Source organism: Xenopus laevis, chromosome 1S (genome assembly GCF_017654675.1).
Source record: "Xenopus laevis strain J_2021 chromosome 1S, Xenopus_laevis_v10.1, whole genome shotgun sequence".
In the NCBI taxonomy this organism is placed as follows: domain Eukaryota; kingdom Metazoa; phylum Chordata; class Amphibia; order Anura; family Pipidae; genus Xenopus; species Xenopus laevis.
The window spans coordinates 132,473,154-132,497,088 of NC_054372.1; the positions used below are offsets into that span (position 1 = coordinate 132,473,154).

General features: G+C 39.4%; 1 protein-coding gene across 3 annotated transcripts; it reads left to right on the top strand.

Annotated features, from left to right (window-relative positions):
* Positions 1–1,002: 1,002 nt before the first annotated feature.
* On the top strand, positions 1,003–23,935 carry parp2.S (poly(ADP-ribose) polymerase 2 S homeolog). Of its 3 annotated transcripts, none has more exons than XM_041575536.1 (19): positions 1,003–1,612; positions 3,870–4,086; positions 4,251–4,387; positions 4,957–5,163; positions 5,754–5,861; positions 5,949–6,019; positions 8,163–8,213; positions 13,192–13,288; positions 15,464–15,539; positions 15,738–15,840; positions 16,638–16,800; positions 16,918–17,056; positions 17,148–17,211; positions 20,028–20,162; positions 20,534–20,661; positions 21,076–21,175; positions 22,175–22,273; positions 22,881–23,005; positions 23,561–23,926. In XM_041575536.1, exons 3-19 carry the CDS (start codon positions 4,318–4,320, stop codon positions 23,718–23,720), a joined length of 1,896 nt encoding a protein of 631 aa, XP_041431470.1. In that variant the 5' UTR covers positions 1,003–1,612; positions 3,870–4,086; positions 4,251–4,317; the 3' UTR covers positions 23,721–23,926.

Consider the following 23,935-nt stretch of genomic DNA (forward strand, 5'->3'; position numbering starts at 1 on the left):
TTATCCAGAATGCTCGGGACCTGGGGTTTTCCGGATAACGGATCTTTCCGTAATTTGGGTCTTCGTGCCTTATGTCTCCTAGAAATTAATTTAAACATTAAATAAACCCAATAGGCTGGTTTTGCTTCCAATAAGGATTAATTATATCTTAGTTGGGATCAAGTACAAGCTACTGTTTTATTATTACACAGAAAAAGGAAATCATTCTGAAAAAATTGGATATTTGGATAAAATGGAGTCTATGGGAGACAGCGATTCCGTAATTAGTTGCTTTCTGGATATCGGGTTTCCGGATATGGGATCCTATAGCTGTATAATGTAGGGTGTTATGTTCTGGGACAATTTGTTTACATTTTTTAATCGTGTTTTTTATTTATTTTTTTGGTTATGTAGATTTTAATTCTGAAGCTCTCCAGTTTGCTATTGCAACCATCTGGTTGCTAGGGTACAAATACACCTAGCAACCATGCATTGTAAAAGGTGGGAAATCAATAGGAGATGCCTGAATAGGAAAAGGAGTAATCGAAACGCAGCCTTTGCAATGCATTTGTAGCCTTACAGAGCATGTTTTTTTTAGATGTGGTCAGTATAAAGTTAGAATAGAGCAAAAAAAAAAAATAGAAGCTAAAGGACAAGTAAAACAAACATGGGTAAAAACTGGTTTATAAAACAAAAACGAGCAAGCTGCAAAGCTATGGTAAATACCTGTAATGACAATAATAGCAATAAAATAAATCAAATAAAAAAAACGTATAAAATAAATAAAATTAATGCAATAAAACCAGAAAAATATTATATATTCTAAAATATTAAACTAAAACACAAAGCCATGGAAGGTAATTAAAGTACAGAGAAACCTGCTCTCTCTTGTGCAGTGTAAATTATTTGTAAGCAGCAAGCTAAATGATTTAAAAAAAATAAATAAAAAAAACAACATAAACACGAACTAATTAAAGTATATGCCACATTTCAGTTAATTAATTATCTAATTACCAGCACAAATCATGCGGGGGTAGATGAACGGAGCCAGACAGCGTGCCTTGCCAAACAATGTCTGTGGGACGAAATGGCGACGCCTACAAGTGGCAGCTTTAATTTAATTGGTCGAAACCTAAGACTCCTATTGGCTGGGGAAAAAATGCGCCAAATGTAAAACCGGAAGTAAAAAAAAAAATGAATACAGCAGCCCAGGACAGAGAGTCGCCTGATGCCTGATCCTGACGCCTGATACCTGATCCTGACGCCTGATGCCTGATGCTGACGCCTGATCCTGACGCCTGATGGTGGATTCCTGACGCCTGATGGAGGATTCCTGACGCCTGATGCCTGATGGAGGATTCCTGATGGAGGACGCCTGATGAAGGATTCCTGATGGAGGACGCCTGATGGAGGATTCCTGATGCCAGATGGAGGATGCCTGATGGAGGACGACTGATTCCTGATGGACGACGTCTGACAGCTCAAGGAGGAAGTCTGAGGGCGGAGCGTTGATGAGCGACGTCTGAGGAGGGAGGCTACAGAGCGGAGGTGCGACTGCACATTTGGATGATCCGTGACTTCAAAGGCAAGCGATGCGCAACGGAGAAGGCATAGGACGACGCATGACGCAAACGTAAGTAGACGCATGATGTCCTAAAATGCGTTCCGTAAGATTGCGCTTCTCCTGCATGCCCTCCACGGACTGTTCCACTCCTGAGTGGGGTTTCTGGGGACTCACTGACCCGTTGCTCGGGTTACGCCCTGCGAGGGCGGCTTTTGGCTCAAGTCTCAGACCTTCCCGGAGGTACTTAGAGAGTGACGACACGGATGTGACGCACCCAGCGTGTAACCTCAGCAATGAGCTTCCCTTCCGCTCGTCTCACCAAATGAGTCCTAATTATATATATACCGCAAGATGAAAAATGTTTTGTTTTAGGGCGCCTGTATTCTTTTTTGTGACAATAATTATAATTGATAACATTAGCGCAAAATATACAATTTCAGGACTCTGTAATGTTTTTATGTCACTTAAAAAGGATAATGAGTGCGAAATGTAACGCCAGTAAGCTCCCAGAGTCACCCTCGAGGTTTATGTAAATAAGAGGCGGGCCTTTGAACCGTGTCCTCAAAGTAAGCGCTTTACAATGTCACGGATAGTTAATCAGCAGGCGGCCGTAACTTACAGTTACTCACCCGAATTTGGCGGGAAAATACCCTTGAATAGATCATGTTTCGGCAACGGCCTAGAAGTGTCAATCATCGGCTATGTTGTCTTTCATTGGCTGCCCTAATTAGGCGCCTACCTTGCTCGAATTCTCATACTCTTCGATAAACCAATGGGCTTGCAAATCAACCCTGCGCGAAAAATATGCGTCATTTTCTCTCCGCCGCCGATAGAGAGCGGGCAGGGATCCTGGAGAATAACTAGTCTGTTAGGGAAGGTAGTGAACAGAAGAGACCGTAACGAGTGTAATTGTGCAGCGAAGTGGGATAGAATTTCTCTGGGTGAAGATGTCGGGGCGCAGTGCGAATGTCCAAGGGTGGGTGAGAAAGACCCGGGGTGAGTAGTCTGATTGTAAACAAGTCATACAATGTATCAGTGCATAATGCTTGTCAGTGTCTGTATATATTCAACTTCTGTCTTTGCACTACAACTCCCAGCAGCCGCTCACAGCTTTATTATTTCTGTCTGCTTTTCTGGATTAAAATGGGCAGTTATTATTATTATTATTATGGCCCAGTGTTGGCTCTACTTGTCTGTGTGTTTTATACTGTACTGCGACAGCAAATTCACGATGGTTGTAATCGCATTTCCTATAGATTTTTACAAGTACAGTAGGATTTGAGCACATGTATCTTATTGTCTAAGACAAATGACTATTTTCTTTACTTCATGACCAGCAGTTCAGATTATAGCAGTATGTGCACAGATACATTATGCTTCCTATAAGATGACAGAGCAGAGACTGGTGCAGAAGATATGTCTCTATATAGATCTGTTATTTTTATGGCTAAATAAGGACCTTGGCCTCTTCAGCATCAGGATTTATGTTGCCATTGGCAGGCTCAGATTTGTGGAGAGGCAACTGAAGCCCGGGCAACAGGATTTTAGGGGGCGGTATGCTAACATACGATAGTTTTTACATTTCCCGTGTGCCCATCCCTATTGTTCTCGACCCGATGATGAAAATTTGAGTGGAAAAAAAAGGGATTGGGGTGACGAACAACAGTGGGCCTAGGGGTGCCCGTTCTCTAAATCTGGCCCTGGTTACAGGACCAGACCAATTGAGTTGGAAGATGAGCAAAGATTATTTGACCCGAGCAACTTGGATTTGGAACTCACCATGGTGGTTTATATTGTCTTTTATAGGGGAAAAGAATACAAATGGAGTAGGTGAGTCAAGATCACTTCGAGGCACACGGAAACAAAATTATAGATCGGGTTGTCACCTTTTCTGGAAAAAAAACTACTGACCTTCCTATAGTTTTTTACCCTTTTCTTCCCAAGCATAACTTTTACCAGAGAGGCGGCAACCTGCAACCAACACAGTGATCCTAGTTATTAGCAGCCAGTATCTTCAAGTACATATGTCATGAGCATGAATTTGTGTGCTGTACTGAAACCAGAATACATATTTATCAGTTAAGTTTATATTTTGGAAATTTGCCCATCAACAAATGGTAACATTTGAGGACATGATATGTGTGCAGTCTCTGCATATTTGCATGTATGACGAATAGTTGCTGTGCTGTGTATGAACCCTCTTTCAACAGTAAATTTTGTATATAGTAAGATATCTTTATGAATGAAAGGTAAAAGGCTAGTTATAAACTGTGGCTGTTTTTCCTTTAATTTTATGCTAAAGAAATGGAGTTCATTTATTTTGTAGTTTCCCAGAAGAGAAAAGCAGATTCTGATCCAGAACCAGAACTTGTGGTGAAAATAGAACCAGAAGAGGAGAATAATGTTGCTACAGATGTTTGTAATGGAGAGGCAAACACTAATATAAAAAGAGAGCTAAACTATTGCTGGGAATGGGAAGGAGATGGTGGCATTTGGATCCCATTTTCCCCTGAGCTCAACACGCAGATTAATTTGTCATTCAGGTAAGAGGTGTGAACCACATATTCTCAGAATATTCTGAATATCTTTCTATTACTGAATCACATGAGAGGGTGTATACTGAAGTTTTATAACACTTTATATGATAATATATGTTTCTCACTCTTAAATAGAGTGAAAAGTCAAAGTTGTTTTGTGTTCTCTTTAGTACAGGGAAACGATCTGTGACGGTCTCACCAGCTGCAGGGGTGTCTCTACAGGTGGATGTACAGAAAATGGTTCAGAAAAACACACAGAGTGGGTTCCAGAGATCGGTCCGACTGGCAGTGCAAGATCGTGACAAATGTAAGATGCCACATAATTTTCCCTGTAATTGTGAAGCAGTCTTTTGGTTACTAAGTGACACACACACACACTTAATTAAAGCCCTGGGATACAATAGGTAATGGCACTTAACATTTATAGAAAGTATAAATACTATATAATTCATAGAATAACTATAAATGCCACTTATAGGATATACATTATCTTGCCCTGGCCTCCCCTACGTAGACCCCCCCCCCCCCCGCCTAGCTGCTAACCCGGGGAATTGCCCCTAACTTTTTACTTACCCCTCAGTGCAGATTCAGGGAGTCATCTTCCGGGCCTTTGTTTGTTCTTCTGGTGCCTCGGAAATTTCCGTCTATTTCAGCGCACGCGTAGTTATTGCTAACCGGGAAATTGCTCCAACTGCGCATGCGCAGCTTTGCCGGTCTCAATCTTAGATTACTGAAGGCCAGGAAGATGGCTGCCATGAACTGCGTAGGGGGGGGTAGCGTTTTTTTTAAGTTAAGGGTTGAATTCTCCTTTAAATCTTTTTTCTTTTTTTTTCTTTTTTGTCTTTGTAATGCTGGTGTTCTTTCACTGTCTTTCAGATTTTGTGTGGCAGTGGTGGTCTGATGAGGGGGCTTGGATTTCATATGATGCTTGCACATGTGTAGCTCTGGAGGAAGGTTTTCAATCAGAAGCTAAGGTGGTGCCTGTAAGCTTGGGAGGTCGTCCATACATCATAGATCTAGAAGCGATGGTGCAAAAGAATAGCCAAACCCAATATGAAAGACAGATTCAACGCAGCTTATCTGGTAGGTGAAATGGTGTAAAAAAAATTTTAGCGAGTATTCCAAAATGTTTTGAGGTTGTTTTAAGTTATTGAGAGAAGGTGGTTTTAAGCTAGGTATAAATTCTCTTATATTCTCCATTTGGTTGGCCATTTGTGCTGATTTATTCAAGGATAAGTTGAGGGCTCATCAGATCCATAGGCAGAGGACCACATACATTGTCAAACAAACTGCTCTATTTCTAGCTCCTCTGATCAATATCTGACCAAAACCAAATATCACTCTGATATAAAATATATAAATATATATATATATATATATATATATATTTTTTTTTTTTTTAACATAACATAGCATAGTAACATAGCAAGTTAGGTTGAAAAAAGACACATGTCCATCAAGTTCAACCTTTTAACTCCATTTTAACCTGCCAAAAAATTGGCTTATCGCATGTGAATTTTCTTGTGTTTAACCATATTCGATTTATTGCTAAAGAGTTTCCCACATTCTGAGCACGCAATCGCCTGATCCCCTGTGTGAGTCGATGACGACATAGGCCTAATACACTATTCAATGTGTAAGACATATTTGGCTTTGTTTTTCTTTTGCTGTAGGTTCTAACAGTGCTCCTCAGCAAAAGAGCATCATTAGTGCACCTGCAAAGAGAGCCCGTGGAAGCAACAGTGTAAGAAATGTAGAAAATGAATCAGAGGAGAATAAAGGTAAACCTAGCAATACACTTTAAGTGGTTGAATTTTTGTCTCTTATGTCTGCAACAAATCATTTTACTGAAGTGCCTCTTTACACAGAACAGGTTAGGACTCTGATAATGAAAGGTAAAGCTCCAGTAGATCCTGAATGCTCCATAAAGCTTGGGAAGGTATGTACCTAACTCCTGAATGAATGGATTACGTTTCGCTTCGTATGTGGTGGGCAAATCTAAGTAAGATGACCACATTTAAATTGCTTAACAGTATTGCAAAATTTCATGCAAGAGAAGACCAACACAGGCAGAAGTGATGATTAGCTAACTAGCCAGAAAACCTGCTATCCTGCAGTGAGGACAGGCAGTATAGCATTTTGCTTAAATTACATTTACAAATAAAGTCTGACCATAAAATGAGTGATAAAATTACAAAACTGCCAAGCTAAATTTCCGTGTGTAGGACAGGTTAGTTTAACAGTTTCTGTGTCATCCCCCGTTTGTGTTCCCGCCTCCCCATTATATAAACCTTACCAGTATTTGTGCGGTCCTGTCAATAAGTAAATAATAGGAAAGCAACCAATGATCTTGACACAGGAGCTAAATGGGGCCTTGCCTAAACAAACTTGTTGTTGTTATAACATAACATTTATTAAGCACAATCATATTCTGCAGTGCTGGAAAATAACTAGGAATTTCATACAAAAATACTGATAACCAATACAAGAGCTGTAGTGGGCCCTGTCCTAAAGAGTTTACATTATCAACAATCACATTGCCCTCTTATATCTCCTTTCCTGATCTCTCTGCAATACACCTGGAGCCCATCCAGTGGCTGTGTAGCTAAACCAGATCTAAGCAGCTGTGATTAAACAGTAGACTTAAAACCAAGGACTGGTACCTGCTGTTTATTAGTGTAACCTACTTTCTGCTTTCCATCAATTTGATCTGGATTCGTCCTGTCATGAACAATAATAAATACAATTATCTTGCAGCTATTGGGAGCACGTTATTTTATCACCACAAAATCTGTAAAAACATTGCCAATACTGCACTTTGTTAGAGGTCTGAACCCCTAATAATCGTAGCTTAAGTATGACTCAGTTTTTTTTTTTTTTTTAAAATAAAATAGATGCCTTTGAACACAAACCATGCCCCAAAGATGAGGGGTTGATTGATGAAATATAAACCACTACCCTAATAATAAAACTGATATCTCCCTATACATAATAGGAATGTGTTGTACCACTGACAGGTATGCACTTTTACCGTATTAATGCTGCAAATAATCTCAAATGGCATCACATGACCATCCCAATGTATAACAACTTGTGTTTTATTGAGATCCCTGCAGGATCTCAATAAGGATCGCTGCACATTGCATTTTTGTAACGTACCATTTGGGAACATGATTTGCAGGATTTATACCCTTTTAAAAAGTGGCAAGGGTACCAAGTAGGGCATCACAGAAAAGCAATTTTCACACGTTTCTTTTTATAGAGGAACATATCCATATCGCTTTAAAGGAACAGTTCAGTGTAAAAACAAAAACCGGGTAACTAGGTTGTGCAAAATAAAAAATGTTTCCAATATAGTTAGCCAAAAATGTAATGTATAAAGGCTGGAGTGACCAGATGTGTAACATAACAGAACACTACAGTCCAGTACTCACTTCCCGTTGAGATGAAAAGGAATTGTTCAGTGTAAAAAAAAAAAAAAAAAGAGTGAATAGGCTGTGCAAAATAAAACTGTTTTCAATATTGTTAGTTATCCAAAATTGTGATGTATAAAGGCTGGAGTGACTACTTCCTGCTTTACAGCTCTCTTGGTTTCCACTGATTGGTTACCAAGCAGCAACCAATGAGTGACTTAATGGGGGGCCACATGGGTAATAACTGTTGCTTTTGATTCTGAGCTGCACGCTAAGGATCGGTTGCAAACTCACTGAATAGTTATGTCCCATGTGGCCCCCTTAAAGTCACTGACTAACTCAGTGTTAGAGAGCTGTAAAGCAGGAAGTAGTGTTCTGGCTATTATGTTAGACATCCAGTCACTCCAGCCTTTATACATTACGTTTTTGGCTAACTAACTGTATTGGAAACATTTTTTATTTTGCACAGCCTATGCCCTATTTGGACACCTTATACCAATGGTATCTCATTTAGTGAGTTAAATTATTAATCAGTGCATTTTTATATTTTAGCATAAGCTAAAATATAGCTGTTATTGAATCTTTCCCACTTCGTGCAATTTGTGAAGTGACATTGATTTGATATGGCAGCAGATACAGAATGTATTAATATGTACTATTCTTTTTCAGGCTCATGTTTTCTGTGAGGGAGATGATGTGTATGATGTCATGTTGAACCAGGTGAGACAAAACAATAAGCATTTACTGTGTCATGAGCAATAATAACTCCAATTTGAAATCTGCATCGGTGATGTTACAAATTGTAACAACTTCTCCACAGCTTACAGACAGCATGCAGGAACTACATAACCCACAATGCATTGCACTGGGATGTTCCTTTTCTTATTGAAATCATGTGTACAATGAATTGTGAGGTTTGGAGGATGCAGTTAGCTGTTGATACAAAGTAACAGTAGTCTGACATATCAGCAGGGGCTAGGCTTAGGGAACTGTTCCAAACCGTTAAAAATCATAAAAAGTCTGCATATTTTTTATTTATGTATATTGCAAAGTTGTTTGAAATGATGTTTACTTTTCAAAAAGGCTAAGTTTTAGTGGAGTTCCCCTTGTTGTCTTTATTGGCACTCCCTGTATATCTGCTCTGGTCTTTGTCCATGTTACAAATGAGGGGTGGGTGTGCCTTAACGGTCCCTGCCATAATGACAGTAGGAGGGGTTAGTCAATCACAGCCCTGCAGTCCCACAGATAAAGACAGGCTTCAGTACCCTATCAGGTCAGCCCACCTGCTGATTTCTATCCTATAGTGCAGTGTGCTGAGCACCACAGCCACCCCTGCACAGCCTGGGAAAGGAGGCAGTAGGAAGTTGAAAAGGTTGGCGGGGCTAGCAGCAGTTTTGCAGAAATTTTCAATAAATCAACCCAAAACACTACTGTTGTGGTATGGTTGGGTGCGGTGCAGTGGACAGGTGATGATCTGCATTTCTAATGTGTGTTACTGGCCTGCCATCTTGTGCTTTAAGTACAAGGGATATTAAATGAGCTACGCATTGCACAGCACAGACATCCTGCACCAGTCTCTGAATAGTGTAACATGAACTACTCATTTACAACTAGTACAGGAATGCCATTTGTGCCTCAACAGCAGTACATTTGTCATATATGTAATACCACATTGGGGCATAAATATTCAATATCAAACTAGGGAATAACAAAATATTTCAAGCAGTTTGATATTTTAACTATTTATCAAGACTTTCCAAACAACATCCTGCTTTATAGGGTGTTTAGTAGCACTCCAACAGCCCTCAGAATTGCTAGGTCTAGCTGCAAATTACAAGCAGGGTTATGAATTCTAACACTTTTTTCCATGGTAGAACAAATTATTCCAGTTCTGAAAGTACTTTTTTATTATTCCATTTAATCAAGCTGTAAAAATAATTACAACTCAGAGATATCTGGGCATAATAGATTTTCCCCAGCTGGTGATACATTTAAAAATATTCAAGATAAATCATATCCTAAATCCTTTCAGGAATCCACAGTCACTATTTATATATGTTAAACCATCCAGATATGGACAATGGAATGATTTGGGAATTGGTATGACTACCAATGTGGGAACTGTGTGGATGTGAAGGACAGTATGGATCCATCTCTTGACAGGGCACAATCCATACAGTCAGCTTGGAGATTTAACAATATGAGAATATTATCCTCTAGTCTCTGCCAGTTATAGGATTCAACAAGTCTTAAATAACATACTCCTAAACTATATCTTGGTTTGAATTAACAGGTTTTATCTTTTTATTTTCCTTCAGTTATGGAACCCCCCAACTTATCTCTAAGATGTTTTAGCAGATTTAATGAGGAAATGTATATACCACAGTTTAGCATGAGCACAAAAATACAGCATTCTGCTTATGCTTTTAATTTAAACCCTGGCTGTCTCAGTATCAATTGTTATTAAGGTATTTGTCATACAGACGGATATAACCTGGAAGAAAACATTGTTTTTTGGTCTTATTTATGCTGAAAAGTTTGATAAAAAATATTCAACACCACAAATGTTCAAGCACCAGTACATGTATTGTTCTTGTTTATTTCTGTCTATAGTAAATACAGGGAGGAGTCGTTTTGTTTGTTTTTTCCATCCCATATAATCATTTACAGCTGTTTAATAATGTCTATATTATTATGGTTTACTGGCATGAACACACTGGCATAAAAAGACTAATTTGAAATATGCGTCTAGCACGTTCCTTCATCTCTGGTCTGCTACATGGAGATAATTGTATTCCGTATTAAATATAATTATCTGGTCTTTTTTAATCTAGCCCTACCAGGATAGCTACATTTTATAGAAGAGTAACCAAGTATTGCTCTGGGTCTCCCAGTGACACCACACATGTCAGTGGCCTTGGCTTATGTTTATGGCAACTAAGCACTGAACCCAAAGTTTCAGTAAAATTTATTTGGTAGGTGCCTGATGTGGAATATAAATATAATAACAATTTACAGGAAATCTGCAACATTTGTGGTCTACATTTAAATAAAGCTGTCTGTAGTAGTACTTGTAGTAAGTATTAACCCTTTATGTTTTTAGCAATGATCCTCATGTTGCCCTTTTCTTTGCTGATATTAAATCTGCTTGCAGATATTTTCTGACCTTTTGCCAACAGAGATGGCCTTTTTTTCAAGCTGACCATACACGGGCCTATAAAAGCTGCCAACAGATCAAGTCGGCAGCTTATTCGCCCCTGTGTGGGGCCCTCTGACGGGCTTCCCCGATCGATATCTGGCCGAATCTAGGACAGATATCGATCGGGCAGGGTTAACAATCCCGTCTGATCACGGCTGCATCTATTCGTTGATGCAGTCCCGCGATCCGACTGCTCATATTGGCAACATTATGATCCCTAGGGCCCACGATCAAATCAGCCTATCGCCACCTCCATGTGGGCATATCGGTTAGGATCTCTCTGTGTATGGCCACCTTAACTCTGACAAAGGCAAAAATTGGCAATTTGTTACACTGTATGCATCCAGGTTGTGGTGCCACTGGCTATTAGGTTTTGTGCCCAGGAGACACAAGGGGTGGAGAGTGAGCCTTGCTAAATGTTTATTCCCTGTCCAACAAGTATACACAGGCAAACGACCTACAATCCACACAATCTTACCGTGGTGGTGCAGACTCCACTAAATGATTTTACATATGCCATATACTGCAACACGACCCATTTAAGGAGCTGCACATACTCTGTATAAAATGCAGGTGGGAAGACCACCTGTGCATAAACATTTTAGAGGGGTCAACACTTCCTTCATCAGGATAAAAATTTTGTCTCCTTTAATATTTTGAATTGCACCACAATTCCCTGTATTGTTTACATATGGAAATCTTAAGAAACTGCTTATTGCCACACTCAGAAACAACTGAAGATGTAAAATGTATCATTCTTAAAATGCATTAAGTATATAGAGTGGCTAGAGGTGCTAATTTGGTTGTATAATCACCAACAGGGAGAAACAACCAGGCACCTTTGGGAACACAGTGTTGGTGAAGAATATCAACATCAAGAGCATTTCCAGCAGCCCCAGCAGCAGTTCCAAACCTGGCATTCAGTGTCTGGCTTAAGTAGTCAGCATGATTCCCAAATGCATTTTACAGGATTGCATCCACCTGAGTTACTTGAAACTGGAAACATTTACATGGGTGACTGTTCTGATTACACAAATAGGGTGGCACTTACTACTGGCAGAGAGGTAGAAAATGTAGAGATCCACATGCCATACGCACATAAAAAGTCTACTGTGTGGGATTTCTTTCACCTGAAAAACCCAAGTATTGGCATCAGGAATGCAACAAGTGCCTTTTGTAATCTCTGCACCAGAGAGGTGAAACGTGGCTCCACACCTGGCAGGCTGGGCACAACTGCAATGCGAAACCATTTGGCCAAGCACCACCAAAAAGAGTGGGCAGCCTCTGGTACCGGGAATGCAACTTCTCCACCCTCTTCACGAAATACCCCTCTTCGCCACTATGCAGTGACCTCAACCTCTCAAGCTCCACCCCAGGAGCAAGACCAACCACTTTTACATTCAGTGTTTGATATCTGCTATTGCTTTTTTGCAACTGTGTGCACACTCTGTGGAGCAGTTGTTTCTCGAGGAGAGACTGTCAGTGCCAACAGGGAGTATCTGATGTTACAGCACATGCAGTCTGCTCATTGCAGCGTCCTGCAAGTGTCTCTCAGTGAGATGAAAGGACATGGCATTGCAGATAATGATAGCAGCAACTCTTCCTGAAGATTATGGCTGCCATCATGCAAGATATGTAAAACCAGACCAATTAAATAGGCATTGGGATGGGTTAATAGTGGTGGTGGTGCGGGATGTGTTCCAGGCTGGAATATATATCACAATAAAAGCATCCACAGCTTCCAGTGTATTGTAAAAAAAAATCTAACAAATGGTCCAACAAATGCCCGCTGACTTTAATGTAAAAAATGTTCAGTGAAACAGGACAGATTTGCCCATCACTACTGAGCTCACTCTTGGCATAGTGACTTTTAAAAATAGAATATTTGCTGCCTATATTCTATACCAGTGAAGGAAAAAAATATGTATATAATTTTTACCATATGTTTTCTTTTGTGTCTAATCCATACAAAGAAATCCAATGGCACACAGGAATAATGCAAGCAAGATTGCCTTGCATGTTTAATGCGCAGTGCACTTCGCATCTACAGGGTGTATGTGAATTCTGCCTGTATCTGTGTGGGTTTCCTTCAACAATAAAAATGTACTGATAGCTTCATCAGATACTGATGAAATTGACACAAGTGTTATATGTTTGTATATAAAGGGCCTTAGATTGTAAGCTCCACTGGAGTAAGGACTGATGTAAATAATAAACTGCAAGCTGCTATGTAGGTAAGGATTAAAGCTATAAAATACAAATACCGTACTTTTTGTTTTATCTTTTAATATATTTGCAGAACATTTATTAAAGGAATTAACTGTTTTTGTGTTTACTGATAGGTAAAAGTCGTCAGATTTTTTATCCTTTTAGCCCTTATCAGAGGGGAAAACTGTGTTAATTATGTAATGTACTGTTGTTTTCTTAAAGTCCCTGAACCTATCAAACATTCCAAAACTAGACAGAAAAACATTGGTCTTCTCTGCATTTCTTTTATAGACCAACCTTCAGTTCAATAACAATAAGTACTACCTTATCCAATTGCTGGAAGATGATGGTGTGAAAAATTTCTCTGTTTGGATGCGTTGGGGAAGAGGTAACGGAGACTACTACAGATGGTCCTCTTAACATGTTTCTTCTTTGCTTTGATAATATATTGTAGAGCTTAAAGTATTGGGTTTCACTGAATAAATAGTGGATCAGCTATATCTGGCTAGATTACTTTAGCTTTGTACTTTTAGATATGTACAGACAAATGCAAGAGGTCCTCTGCACTCAACCCATTATCAATATACAGTATTTAAGACATTTTGTGCCTCGGGTGATCCCAGTGGTGGCCAATAAAAGGGCAATCATGTTTGGGAGTTTTAACCTTAAAAGCAATTGAGTTGCAGGTAAAACTTCACTCTGTGTTAAAGGACCAGTAACATCAAAAAAATTTTTACAAAAATTTGTTAGAATACAACAAAAAAAACCCACCAAGACAAATTAAATTTTAAAATAGCAAAGCATTTATTAAGAAATAACTTACCGAAACTCCACTTCCTGTCCTCTACAGAAAAGGCGACACGGCGACCATCCATACTGCAGCACTCAATTTCTTCTCCCTGGCTATTCACTGACAGTGTGTCCTGCAGCCGGTCCCTGATCTTCACGCGAATATCCCCAGGTCCCTGTGATTGTCTGTATGTGTATCAGCGCGAAGTACGACCCGGCCGTGCTCCTGCCGACCCCCCGCCTTGTATGTGTCTTTGGTGGAGGATCAGCGTGGGAAGCGGGGCATCAGCAGGTCCCCATCCTCTTCTTCCTCTGCCCGCCGTTCGTCCTGCATGATCTCCTCTGCTGTGCGAGAGCCCTATGCGATGCGCTTGCGAGCCGAACCGGTGCCGATACCAATTCCTGCGCAGGGTTAGTAGCATGCGATGCGCTTGGTTTCTAGTGATCCCCAACACAGCAGCTCCCCAGGGCTTTTTCTCTGCCTGCCTCTTCTCCCAAAGCTACCGGAGAGCTGAATGAATGAGCAGCCAGAGAAGTGGCACGGGGAGCAAACGCTCGTCCACTTCTGCTGATCCATAACTTAGCAGCGACAGCAGCAATCCAGCTGGACAGCTGTTTGTGCAAACCCTGCGCTCTCGCAGGAATTGGTATCGGCACCGGTTCGGCTCCCAAGCGCATCGCATAGGGCTCTCGCACAGCAGAGGAGATCATGCAGGACGAACGGCGGGCAGAGGAAGAAGAGGATGGGGACCTGCTGATGCCCCGCTTCCCACGCTGATCCTCCACCAAAGACACATACAAGGCGGCGGGGTCGGCAGGAGCACGGCGGGGTCGTACATCGCGCTGATACACATAGAGACAAACATAGGGACCTGGGGATATTCGCGTGAAGATCAGGGACCGGCTGCAGGACACACTGTCGGTGAATAGCCAGGGAGAAGAAATCGAGCGCTGCAGTATGGATGGTCGCCGTGTCGCATTTTCTGTAGAGGACAGGAAGTGGAGTTTCGGTAAGTTATTTCTTAATAAATGCTTTGCTATTTTAAAATTTAATTTGTCTTGGTGGGTTTTTTTTTTGTTGTATTCTAACTAATTTTTGTAAAAAAAATTTTGATGTTACTGGTCCTTTAAATGGGTTGTTCACCTTCAAACATTTTTTTTTCAGTTCAGAACCCTTGAGAAAGGTGGTAGATCCCAGAAACATTGTGTGGAGATCCTAATAAACCACAAATTGTAAGCACATTTTGCTGTGTGAGTGCCATCTGCCTACCTTTATATTATTGTGATGTTTGAGTAATTGTGGACCAGCAAAGTTCCCAAATAGATCACCACAGAATTGCATCCATGGAATTTGGATTTGTATTAACAGGGTTTCAGATAATTCACCAGAAATTATACATTTAGTTGATACATTTGTTATCTTTGGCTCTGCAAGCAAAATCCCTGAGCTGTTAGAATTGATAAAATAGTTGCTAATATTCCACAGAAACTGCTGAGAAATGTATTAACTTGTGTCAGTTCAGAATGCTCCAGGATTATTGAGCTGCCAGATTGAAACCTCTTTAAGGCACAAAATGTCTTAAATATATTGATAATGGGTTGAGTGCAGAGGACTTCTTGTATTTGTTTGCATGTATTTTGTGGTCACGGCCTCATTGCTCCACCATTTAATGGTTTAAAAAGTATTGTTGAGCACAACTTTCCCTTGTTTGTTTACTTACTTTAGTATGAGTACAATGAATGTGTTCTAGCTTAACATATGTCTCTTTTACAGTTGGCAAAGTTGGACAGCACTCTCTGGTATCCTGTGGAAGCGATCTACAAAAATCAAAAGACATTTTCCAAAAAAAGTGAGCATTGCATATAGAGTTTAGAGATATTCAATATGTACATTTTCATATGTTGTTCTTAAAAGGTCATTGTACATTACAGTTTTCCTGTATAGAGGGGAATATTATACTGGGATAGTTTAATGCTCTCTCTGTAGGGTGAAAAAAAAAATATTATTTTTGTGGGTTAGAGGCCCATTACTTTTTTCCACTTCACAGGTTTTATGAGAAGACTAAAAACTTATGGACTGAACGAGCACAGTTTGAAAAATGTGCTGGAAAATATGATATGCTGCAGATGGACTATAATGCAACCGAGGAGGTACACCAATTTATTTCAGTTGTGTAATAAATTATGAATACAAGTACCTGTACACAGAAATAAATCTTTATTGTCATATTTTATTAAAGCTGTGAAGGTAATGGGAAGTGTAATATGGGCAATGTGAGAGCTTATCTGAAATAAGCTTTATTCGAACTGTATAATATGATATATAGTAAACTCAGTGTTTTTGTGTTAGCCTATTTTAACAGGCTTAGTTGAAAATATGGATTTTCTTTTATGTTGATTATAGAAGGGCATAACGGGGATAATTTACTGATTTCCCAGCGCAGCAGTAAAATGGCTACAGAACTGTTCTGATTAAAATGCCATGCATAAAGTACTTGTGTATTACTTATAGCACCAGTGTGCATCTTGCTCCTTTTCACAGCACATAGCACTCAAGTAAGCCATGTATCTAACATCTGACTTAACCATGTGTTCAGTACAGGGCTTTCATTGTACATCATGCCCAAGCATACTAAATTTGCACCCAAATATGCCAAGTGGCTTAATTTCAGGAAGCCATAACACCAACCCAGTCAGTTTACAATGCCCATATTTAGACTGATCCCTGTACAGTAAAAAAAAATTGCATTGTGATTAGAAAACATGGTTGAGTGTGGGAATATGTTGCACTTTGCATTACTTCAGTAAATAAGCCATGTATCTTTAATCCCTTAGATCTGGCTACCCAGGGAATATTTTTTCATTTTTTATGCATGAAAACCCGCCAGAATTATTTTTCTTCTTTGTAAATAAAAAGCCACCGTAGACTGTTGTTTCTCTGCACACAGGAAAAAGAGACAACAGTGAAGGAAGAGAGCATGGCTGACGTTCCCAAACCAGAATCCCAATTGGATGACAGTATCCAGGAGTTAATTGAGCTGATTTGTAATTTAAAGGCCATGGAGGAAACTGTACTTGAGATGAAATTCGACACAAAGAAAGCTCCCCTAGGTTGTCAATTTATTTAATTTCCAACCTTACTAGCAGCAGGTCAACAACTATCACAAGACAAGCTTTTTATTTACACAAATGGGCTGAATTAATGGAACCATCTTCTCTGTCACACAGGGAAACTGACAGTCGAACAGATCCGTGCTGGCTACTGCTCTCTGCAGCAAATTGAAAACTGTATTAAGAAACAAAAGTTTGGCAGAGATCTCCTTGAGGCATGCAATGAGTTTTACACCCGCATTCCCCATGATTTTGGGTCAGTACCTGGTTTTGTGGGGCATGGGCTTGATGTAGTGTGTGCACAATACCCCACAAAGGAATAAAGTCACTCTAATATTTATTGACAGGCTACGAACACCTCCTCTTATTAGGACGCTAGAAGACCTGACAGTAAAAGTTCGGCTACTAGAGGTAAGGCAGCTAATGAATAGCCATAAATTGCACACATTTTATTTTAAAATTAATGCATTTCAATACTTATCACTAGATCCCTGACACACAATCACACCCTTAGTGCTCCATTACAGACAGTTGTGTCTGGTGCAAGGCATCTCTATACGGAAAGGAACAGTTCAATGAAAATATAAAACTGGGTAAATAGCAAAATAAAAATGTTTCTAAATGTTTTATATAAAGATGTCATCTATAAAGGCTGGAGTGAACAGATGTCACCATCCATTCCCTTAAAGTTATCTAATGACTTATACATTAGATAGCTTTCAGAATTGGTTGGATGGTTTTTTAGCAAGTAAGGGAATACAGGGTTATGGAAGATAGCTCATAGTACAATTTGATCCAGGAACTGGTCTGACATCTTGGAGTCAGGAGGATTTTTCTCCCTCTTAGGCAAATTGGAGAGGCTTCAGAAGGTTTTTTTTTTTTTTTTGCCTTCCTCTATGTACCTGCCTAACTGCTGGTTAATCCAGACATAAAAACATGAACTTGATGGACTGTCTTTTTTTCAACCTAACTTACTATGTCTAACGTAATAGCAGGAATTCCACTTCCTCCTTTGCAACTCTCTAACCTTAGTCAGTGACTTGAAAGGGGGGGGGGCACATGAGACATAACTGTTCAGTAAGTTTGCTTTTGACCCTTAGCATGCAGATCATATTCAAAACTAACTGAACAGTTATATCCGATATGACCCACTTTCAAGTCACTCATTGGTTAGTGACTGCTTACATGTTAAAGAGAACTGCAAAGGAGGAAGTTGTTCTCTGTCTCATTTGTTCAGAGGCCACTGGTCGTCCTACTCGCTAGTGATGGACTGCCCCTCCAATGCTTAACTGCTAGCTAAATCTCAAGGGTGGTTTTACCCTTACATATATACATGCTTGTTGAGAAATTGCTGCAACCTCAGAGCATCAGTGAGTAAGATGGCCAGCGGCCACTGAACTTCAAAGGAGATTGCAAACAAGACTGAGAAGAGAAAACTGCAGAAAAAATTCTCATGTACCTTAAAACAGGTACAGGTATGAGATCTGTTATCCAGAAACCCGTTGTCCAGAAAGTTCTGAATTACGGAAAAGGCCATCTCCCATAGACTCCATTAAAATCAAATAAACTGAAGTTTAACAATTTATTTGATCCAAACCAAGAAATAATTAATCCTTACTGGAAGCAAAACCAGCCTGTTGGGTTTATTTAATATTTAAATGAATTTCTGTAGATTTAAAGGGGCAAATAAAAAACTAAAGGGCGAAGTGACTAACGTGGGCGAAAATTCGCTGGCGAAGGAGACTCTAGTGGTACTTCACTCCGCCTGGTGAATTTTCGCTCTGGCAAATGGACGTAACTGCAAAATGACTACGATGCGGATTTTACTGAAGTTACTTCTTGCGCCAGACTTGCCTTCGCCACCTCAGACCAGGCGAAGTGCAATAAAGTAGATAGGAGTTCCTAAAAAAAATAGTTGGAAAATTTCCCAAAAAACGCTGGCGACTTTTCCTTTTTTCAGGCTGAAAAAGAGCATAAAATCTTTTGGAGATAACCTGGCTTCCTCCCTACATTTCCTTACATATGGCACATAAACTATACACTGGGCACATGTGTAGGGCAATATAACAACTTTTTTTTATTAAGGTTTCCCGGCCTAGTGTAGTGTAATGTATTTGCTGCAACATATACGTCCATTTAACTTCCTGCCGTATGCAAATTAGCCAACACTAGTGCAACCTCACTACTCTTGGCACAGTAACACTAGCGCAACTTCGTCAGTGTTCGGCGCCCTGGACGCAACTTCGGATTTTAGTAAATTAGCGTTGTCCTGGCTAATCTACACCTGGCGTAGTGTTCCGCTTGGAGCAAATTCACTAACCTCCGAAAATTCGCCAGCGACGGCTTTGCTGACAAGTATAAAAATCCAAATTACAGACCCGTTATCTGGAAAGCCCCAGATCCCAAGCATTCTGGTTAACAGGTTCCATACCTGTACAACATTTTTAACATACATGCATTACAAAATTGTTTTATTTAGTGATGGGAACCTATCTATGCTTTTTAAAAAAAAAAACATGACTTTAGATCTCCTTAAAATACAGTGGGAGCAAATTATCTTCGCTATAATGTAGAAAAGCCAAGAATTACAATTTGTAAATTGTGCTTAGTGATGTCATTTGGTATAGGAATTTTGTCATATCTCTTCTGTTTAATAAAAAAAACAAAAAAAAAAAACTGCCATCTTCTGTAACATTTAAGAATAATAAGATCAGAGTTCCATGTCATGTGTAGAAACAACCACAAAGGGGCAACAGTATCAATTCTACTACAGTGAAAAGACTATTTTAAAGGTGTTCAATGAATAGGGCTTATGCTGAGGAAATAGGAAAACTTTATTGTTGTTATTTCTTGCAAATTTTATATTGAAAGTAAAGTCAAACTACTTTCACTTCGTAAAAGCACAAAAAATACTAATCAGCCTTCCACTGAGTTGTCTAATCTCCCAGTGTAACAAAGGCTGCACCTTATGAAAAAGTGGGGTTTGTTTATATGGAGGGCTTCGCAGTGAACTGGTGGTTTGTTTTTCGTATGCTTGTAACAAGAAAACAGAATGTGATTTTACGTTTGGTTTTGCCCTGTTTAATGACAAAAATGACAAAGAAAATGCATATTTCCTTAAAAAGAAAAGCCAAAAAGTATGTTCAGTCCATCCACATTAGGGTTATTTTTCTATGTAAGTGTATATGTTCTAAATGGCACATCTAACTGTTTGTTTGTCTGTACAGGCATTGGGTGATATTCAGATTGCAGTGAAGTTGGCAAGCCTGGAGCTCAGCTCTCTGGAACACCCTTTCGACAGACAGTATCGGCAGTTAAATTGTTCTATGCAGCCCTTGGACCAAACATCCAGCACCTTCCAGGTACTTCTCTTCATAAAACAAGTTCAAATCTTAAATCAGGTGGCTCTTTGATTCTTTTTGGGCACATTAATTATAGGTTAGACTAGAGCATACAGTTCTCAACCTTTTGGAAAATATGAGATTATGCTGCAGTCATTGTAAAGCACCATTAGCTGGCTTTTTCTTCCTAAACATTATAACTGAGTTACCTATTCATAAAGTTGAGAGACACAATCTAAGGGTTCAAGTGCTAACTGTCCAAAAAATCTGTGGGTATGCACTCGCCTTTAGTCACTTGAGTCTGTTTGGGTTTTGGTAAACATAAAAATAGCAACAATATAACTTTGTTTATGCCTTTCTGCTCAGTAACAACTGTTGTTTCCTCCCATCAGCTTATTGAGGGCTATCTGCAAAGCACCCATGCACCTACACACAATGATTATACCATGACACTCCTGCGGGTCTTTGAGTTACAAAGAGTGGGAGAAGAGTGCAACTTCAGAGAAGACCTTCCTAACAGGTCTGTTTATTGAAAACACTACAAGCACATAAGTTGTTTCCACATTCATAGACATTTATACACAAGCGTTTCCATAGTTTGGTAGTGCTAGGAATATGTAACTGATGCTTAAAACTCAATGGTGAGAAGTCCCTAGTCATCAGAAAGTTTTTCACATTTGCAGCTGTGCATTGGCAAGCTGACTTGCTTGGATACACAAAAATACACAGGCTTTTTTGAAAGTCCTTATGCATATCCAAGTAGCTATAACTAATGGACAGCAAGTGAAAAAACAGAATATTGTTTCCCAACCAGCTCATTAAAGCAGTTCTGTTAAGATATACAGTATAAACTTTAATTAATTTCATGTAGAAGCAAATATTTTATTAAAATATGTTTCTTACTGGTTTATATAACCCCTGTCCTTGTATATAGGATGCTGCTGTGGCATGGATCTCGGCTAACTAACTGGGTTGGGATCCTTAGCCAGGGATTAAGGGTGGCCCCTCCAGAGGCTCCAGTAACTGGCTATATGGTAAGTAACAGCTACAGTTCCCTCTAAATGCACTGAGAGTGAAGAGAACAGGATTCAATCATCTAAATAAACTAGTCTGGTGGGAGGAACTCCCTGGATTAATACCAATAGCCTGTCACCGGCATGGCTTTTAGTTAGTTTTCTGGACACCTCGATCTATCTTTTTCTATCCAGATCTATTCATAAGTAGTGATGATCAAAATTTTTTGCCAGTGAAAAAGACGCCCATAGACTCCAATGAGTGAACAAAATTGTTACCCATAGACCTCAATTCATTTGGTGAATTTTTGCCGTTTTGCACATTTTTGGCAAAGCAAAATGGGTCAGATTCGCCCATAACTACTTATAAGACCTTCCAGCACAACATTCAGCATGAGACTATGAGGTTAGGATAGACTGTGCAAATATTTAGCGTGTGGTTTTAGCATCAGTTAGTGTCCTTGTGCAGCATTCGATAAATTTATGTCCACTGTATGGTGTCTGAATAAGTGAGTTTTGGTAAACTACAATGGCCACCAGGCTCCACAGCACACAAATTGTCGCAGCAAAAACTGAGTGTTGCAGAGCCCTGATATCATGTACATTACAGTTACTCTTGGGCAAATATTTTCTTGAAATACATTTTTTTCCTCTTGGAATTATTCTGTTTCCCTTGTGGCATCAGTTCTGTACTAAGTATCAGCTGATTCTACCAAGCTTATATGTCATTATTGACAACGCTAGTCCTAGTCATGCAGTTCCATAGGAACTAAGATGTTTGGTTATTCTGATTTGGCAGGTCAGTAACTGCATTCTAATGATTCATTGGACCGTTGAAAATGGCCACAGGACCATTGTGACTGTGATTCTATGCCCACCACTGCTCCTGCTGCTATTTGGCACAGCTTTGACTGTGTGCCTCTGGCAACTAATCACACATACTACAGAACCAATTGTATAGGGCAAGGTTTACAGATGGATTCTAAGTTTATAACCTTTTATATTTTCTGCCTGTTACAGTTTGGAAAAGGAATATATTTTGCTGACGTCTCGTCAAAAAGTGCAAATTACTGCTTCTCATCCCGGGACAAAAATGTGGGGGTTCTCCTACTGTCTGAGGTAGTATTCTCCTTTCAGCGTATAAACATCTTGTGCCCCATTTACAAAGTACAGATCAGCATGCAAAAAATGGGTGCAATTTGCCAAGTTTTTAGAAGATTTACTCCATGGCCCTGTGTTCAACAGCAAAATATTTATAAAGGGTGGGTTTTTAGCTTTTTGTTCAGCAGCTTTCCAGTTTGGAATTTCAGCAACTATTTGGCTGCTAGGATCCAATTTACCTTAGCAACCAGGCAGTGGTTTACATTTTTGAATGAGAGAGCCATAGAAAAACAAGTAATAAAAAAATACCAATAACCACAAAACAATCTGGATTTTGAGTGCCAATCTCTGTGATCCTTATTTTAACGCTTGAACGTAGCAGAAGAAGGGAAATAATTCAGAAGCTATAAAAAATCAAGACCAAATGAAAATTTGACAAGAATAGAGCATTCGATAACTTGATACAAGTGATCTTAAAGGTGACGTAGCCCTTTATAGAGAAAGTAAATACATTGTTTGGGATAGTCCATAGAGGTAGGAAATATCTTGCTACTATCTAAAGTCCTGCATGTTTCCTGCTCAATGTTCCTTCCACAATTCACAGTCTGTGTGTTCTTCTTCATAGGTGGCTCTTGGTGAATGCAATGAGCTTCTTGCTGCAGATTGTGATGCCCAAAAGAAGATAAAGTCAAAGCACAGTACAAAAGGATTGGGAAGGAGCATCCCAGACCCCAAAAAGAGCATAATTCAGTGAGTAATATACAACAGTTACACATGGGGTAAATACCCCATCTTTCCTCTTGCCATGCTAGTGCATTTCTGTTGTGGTTTAAAACTTGGCAGTGTGCATTTTACAGCAATACAACTATTACACTAGAAGGGTCACAGAGATTACAATGTTAGCCAACAGAGGAGTAGGTGTAGGTGTTTTGTCACTCAACTACAAGTGATAAATTGTGTAGGCAACAATGCCGTAAAATATGTGCTATCATTTTCTTTTAATCTTGTAATAAAATAATGAGATTTTTTGATACATAGATTAAAATATTACATTATTTCAGAAAAAAAGACATACCGACAAACTGAATGCACTCAAAAACTGTTTTACATAATGAGAAGAAATGTAACATTTAAAATACATTTATTTCAGTTCTTAATGGTTTATAGTTTTTGTAAATGTAATTATGTAAATCCTTGTTGTTTGGTCACTGCTATAACAAGCTGCCTAATAAACGTTTCTTATTGCTACAACTTTTACAGTTTCTTGTTAACACTAATGCCTGTTCCATCAATCTCGTTTTACAGTGAAGGAGCAGTGGTTCCATTGGGTCCACTAATGGACACTGGACTGACAAATGACGGCGGCTACACATTAAATTACAACGAGTACATTGTTTATGATCCTCATCAGGTTCGCATGAAGTATCTGCTACAGGTCCGCTTTAACTACAGTTCCTTATGGTAGCATCTTCACAGGAGCACAAGAAGATCTGATGCATGTCCGTGCAATGGGGGAAGAATGCATTCATATGTTGTTCTGGGCATCAGAAGTGCTCATAATGACTTGTTTTGTTATAAGTCTCATTATAGACTTTTAAATGTGTTGCTGTCTTTTTTATATTGGCTCATTAGTTTAGGACAGTTCTGCATTAAAGGAAATATTAACCTTAAGTGATGATG

Coding starts and splice junctions, on each gene's coding strand:
- parp2.S (XM_018237386.2), top strand. CDS start 2,491: ATGTCGGGGCGCAGTGCGAATGTCCAAGGGTGGGTGAGAAAGACCCGG. Junction 16,801..16,917: donor CACAAAGAAAGCTCCCCTAG/GTTGTCAATTTA, acceptor TCTGTCACACAG/GGAAACTGACAGTCGAACAG. Junction 23,006..23,560: donor CCCAAAAAGAGCATAATTCA/GTGAGTAATATA, acceptor CTCGTTTTACAG/TGAAGGAGCAGTGGTTCCAT.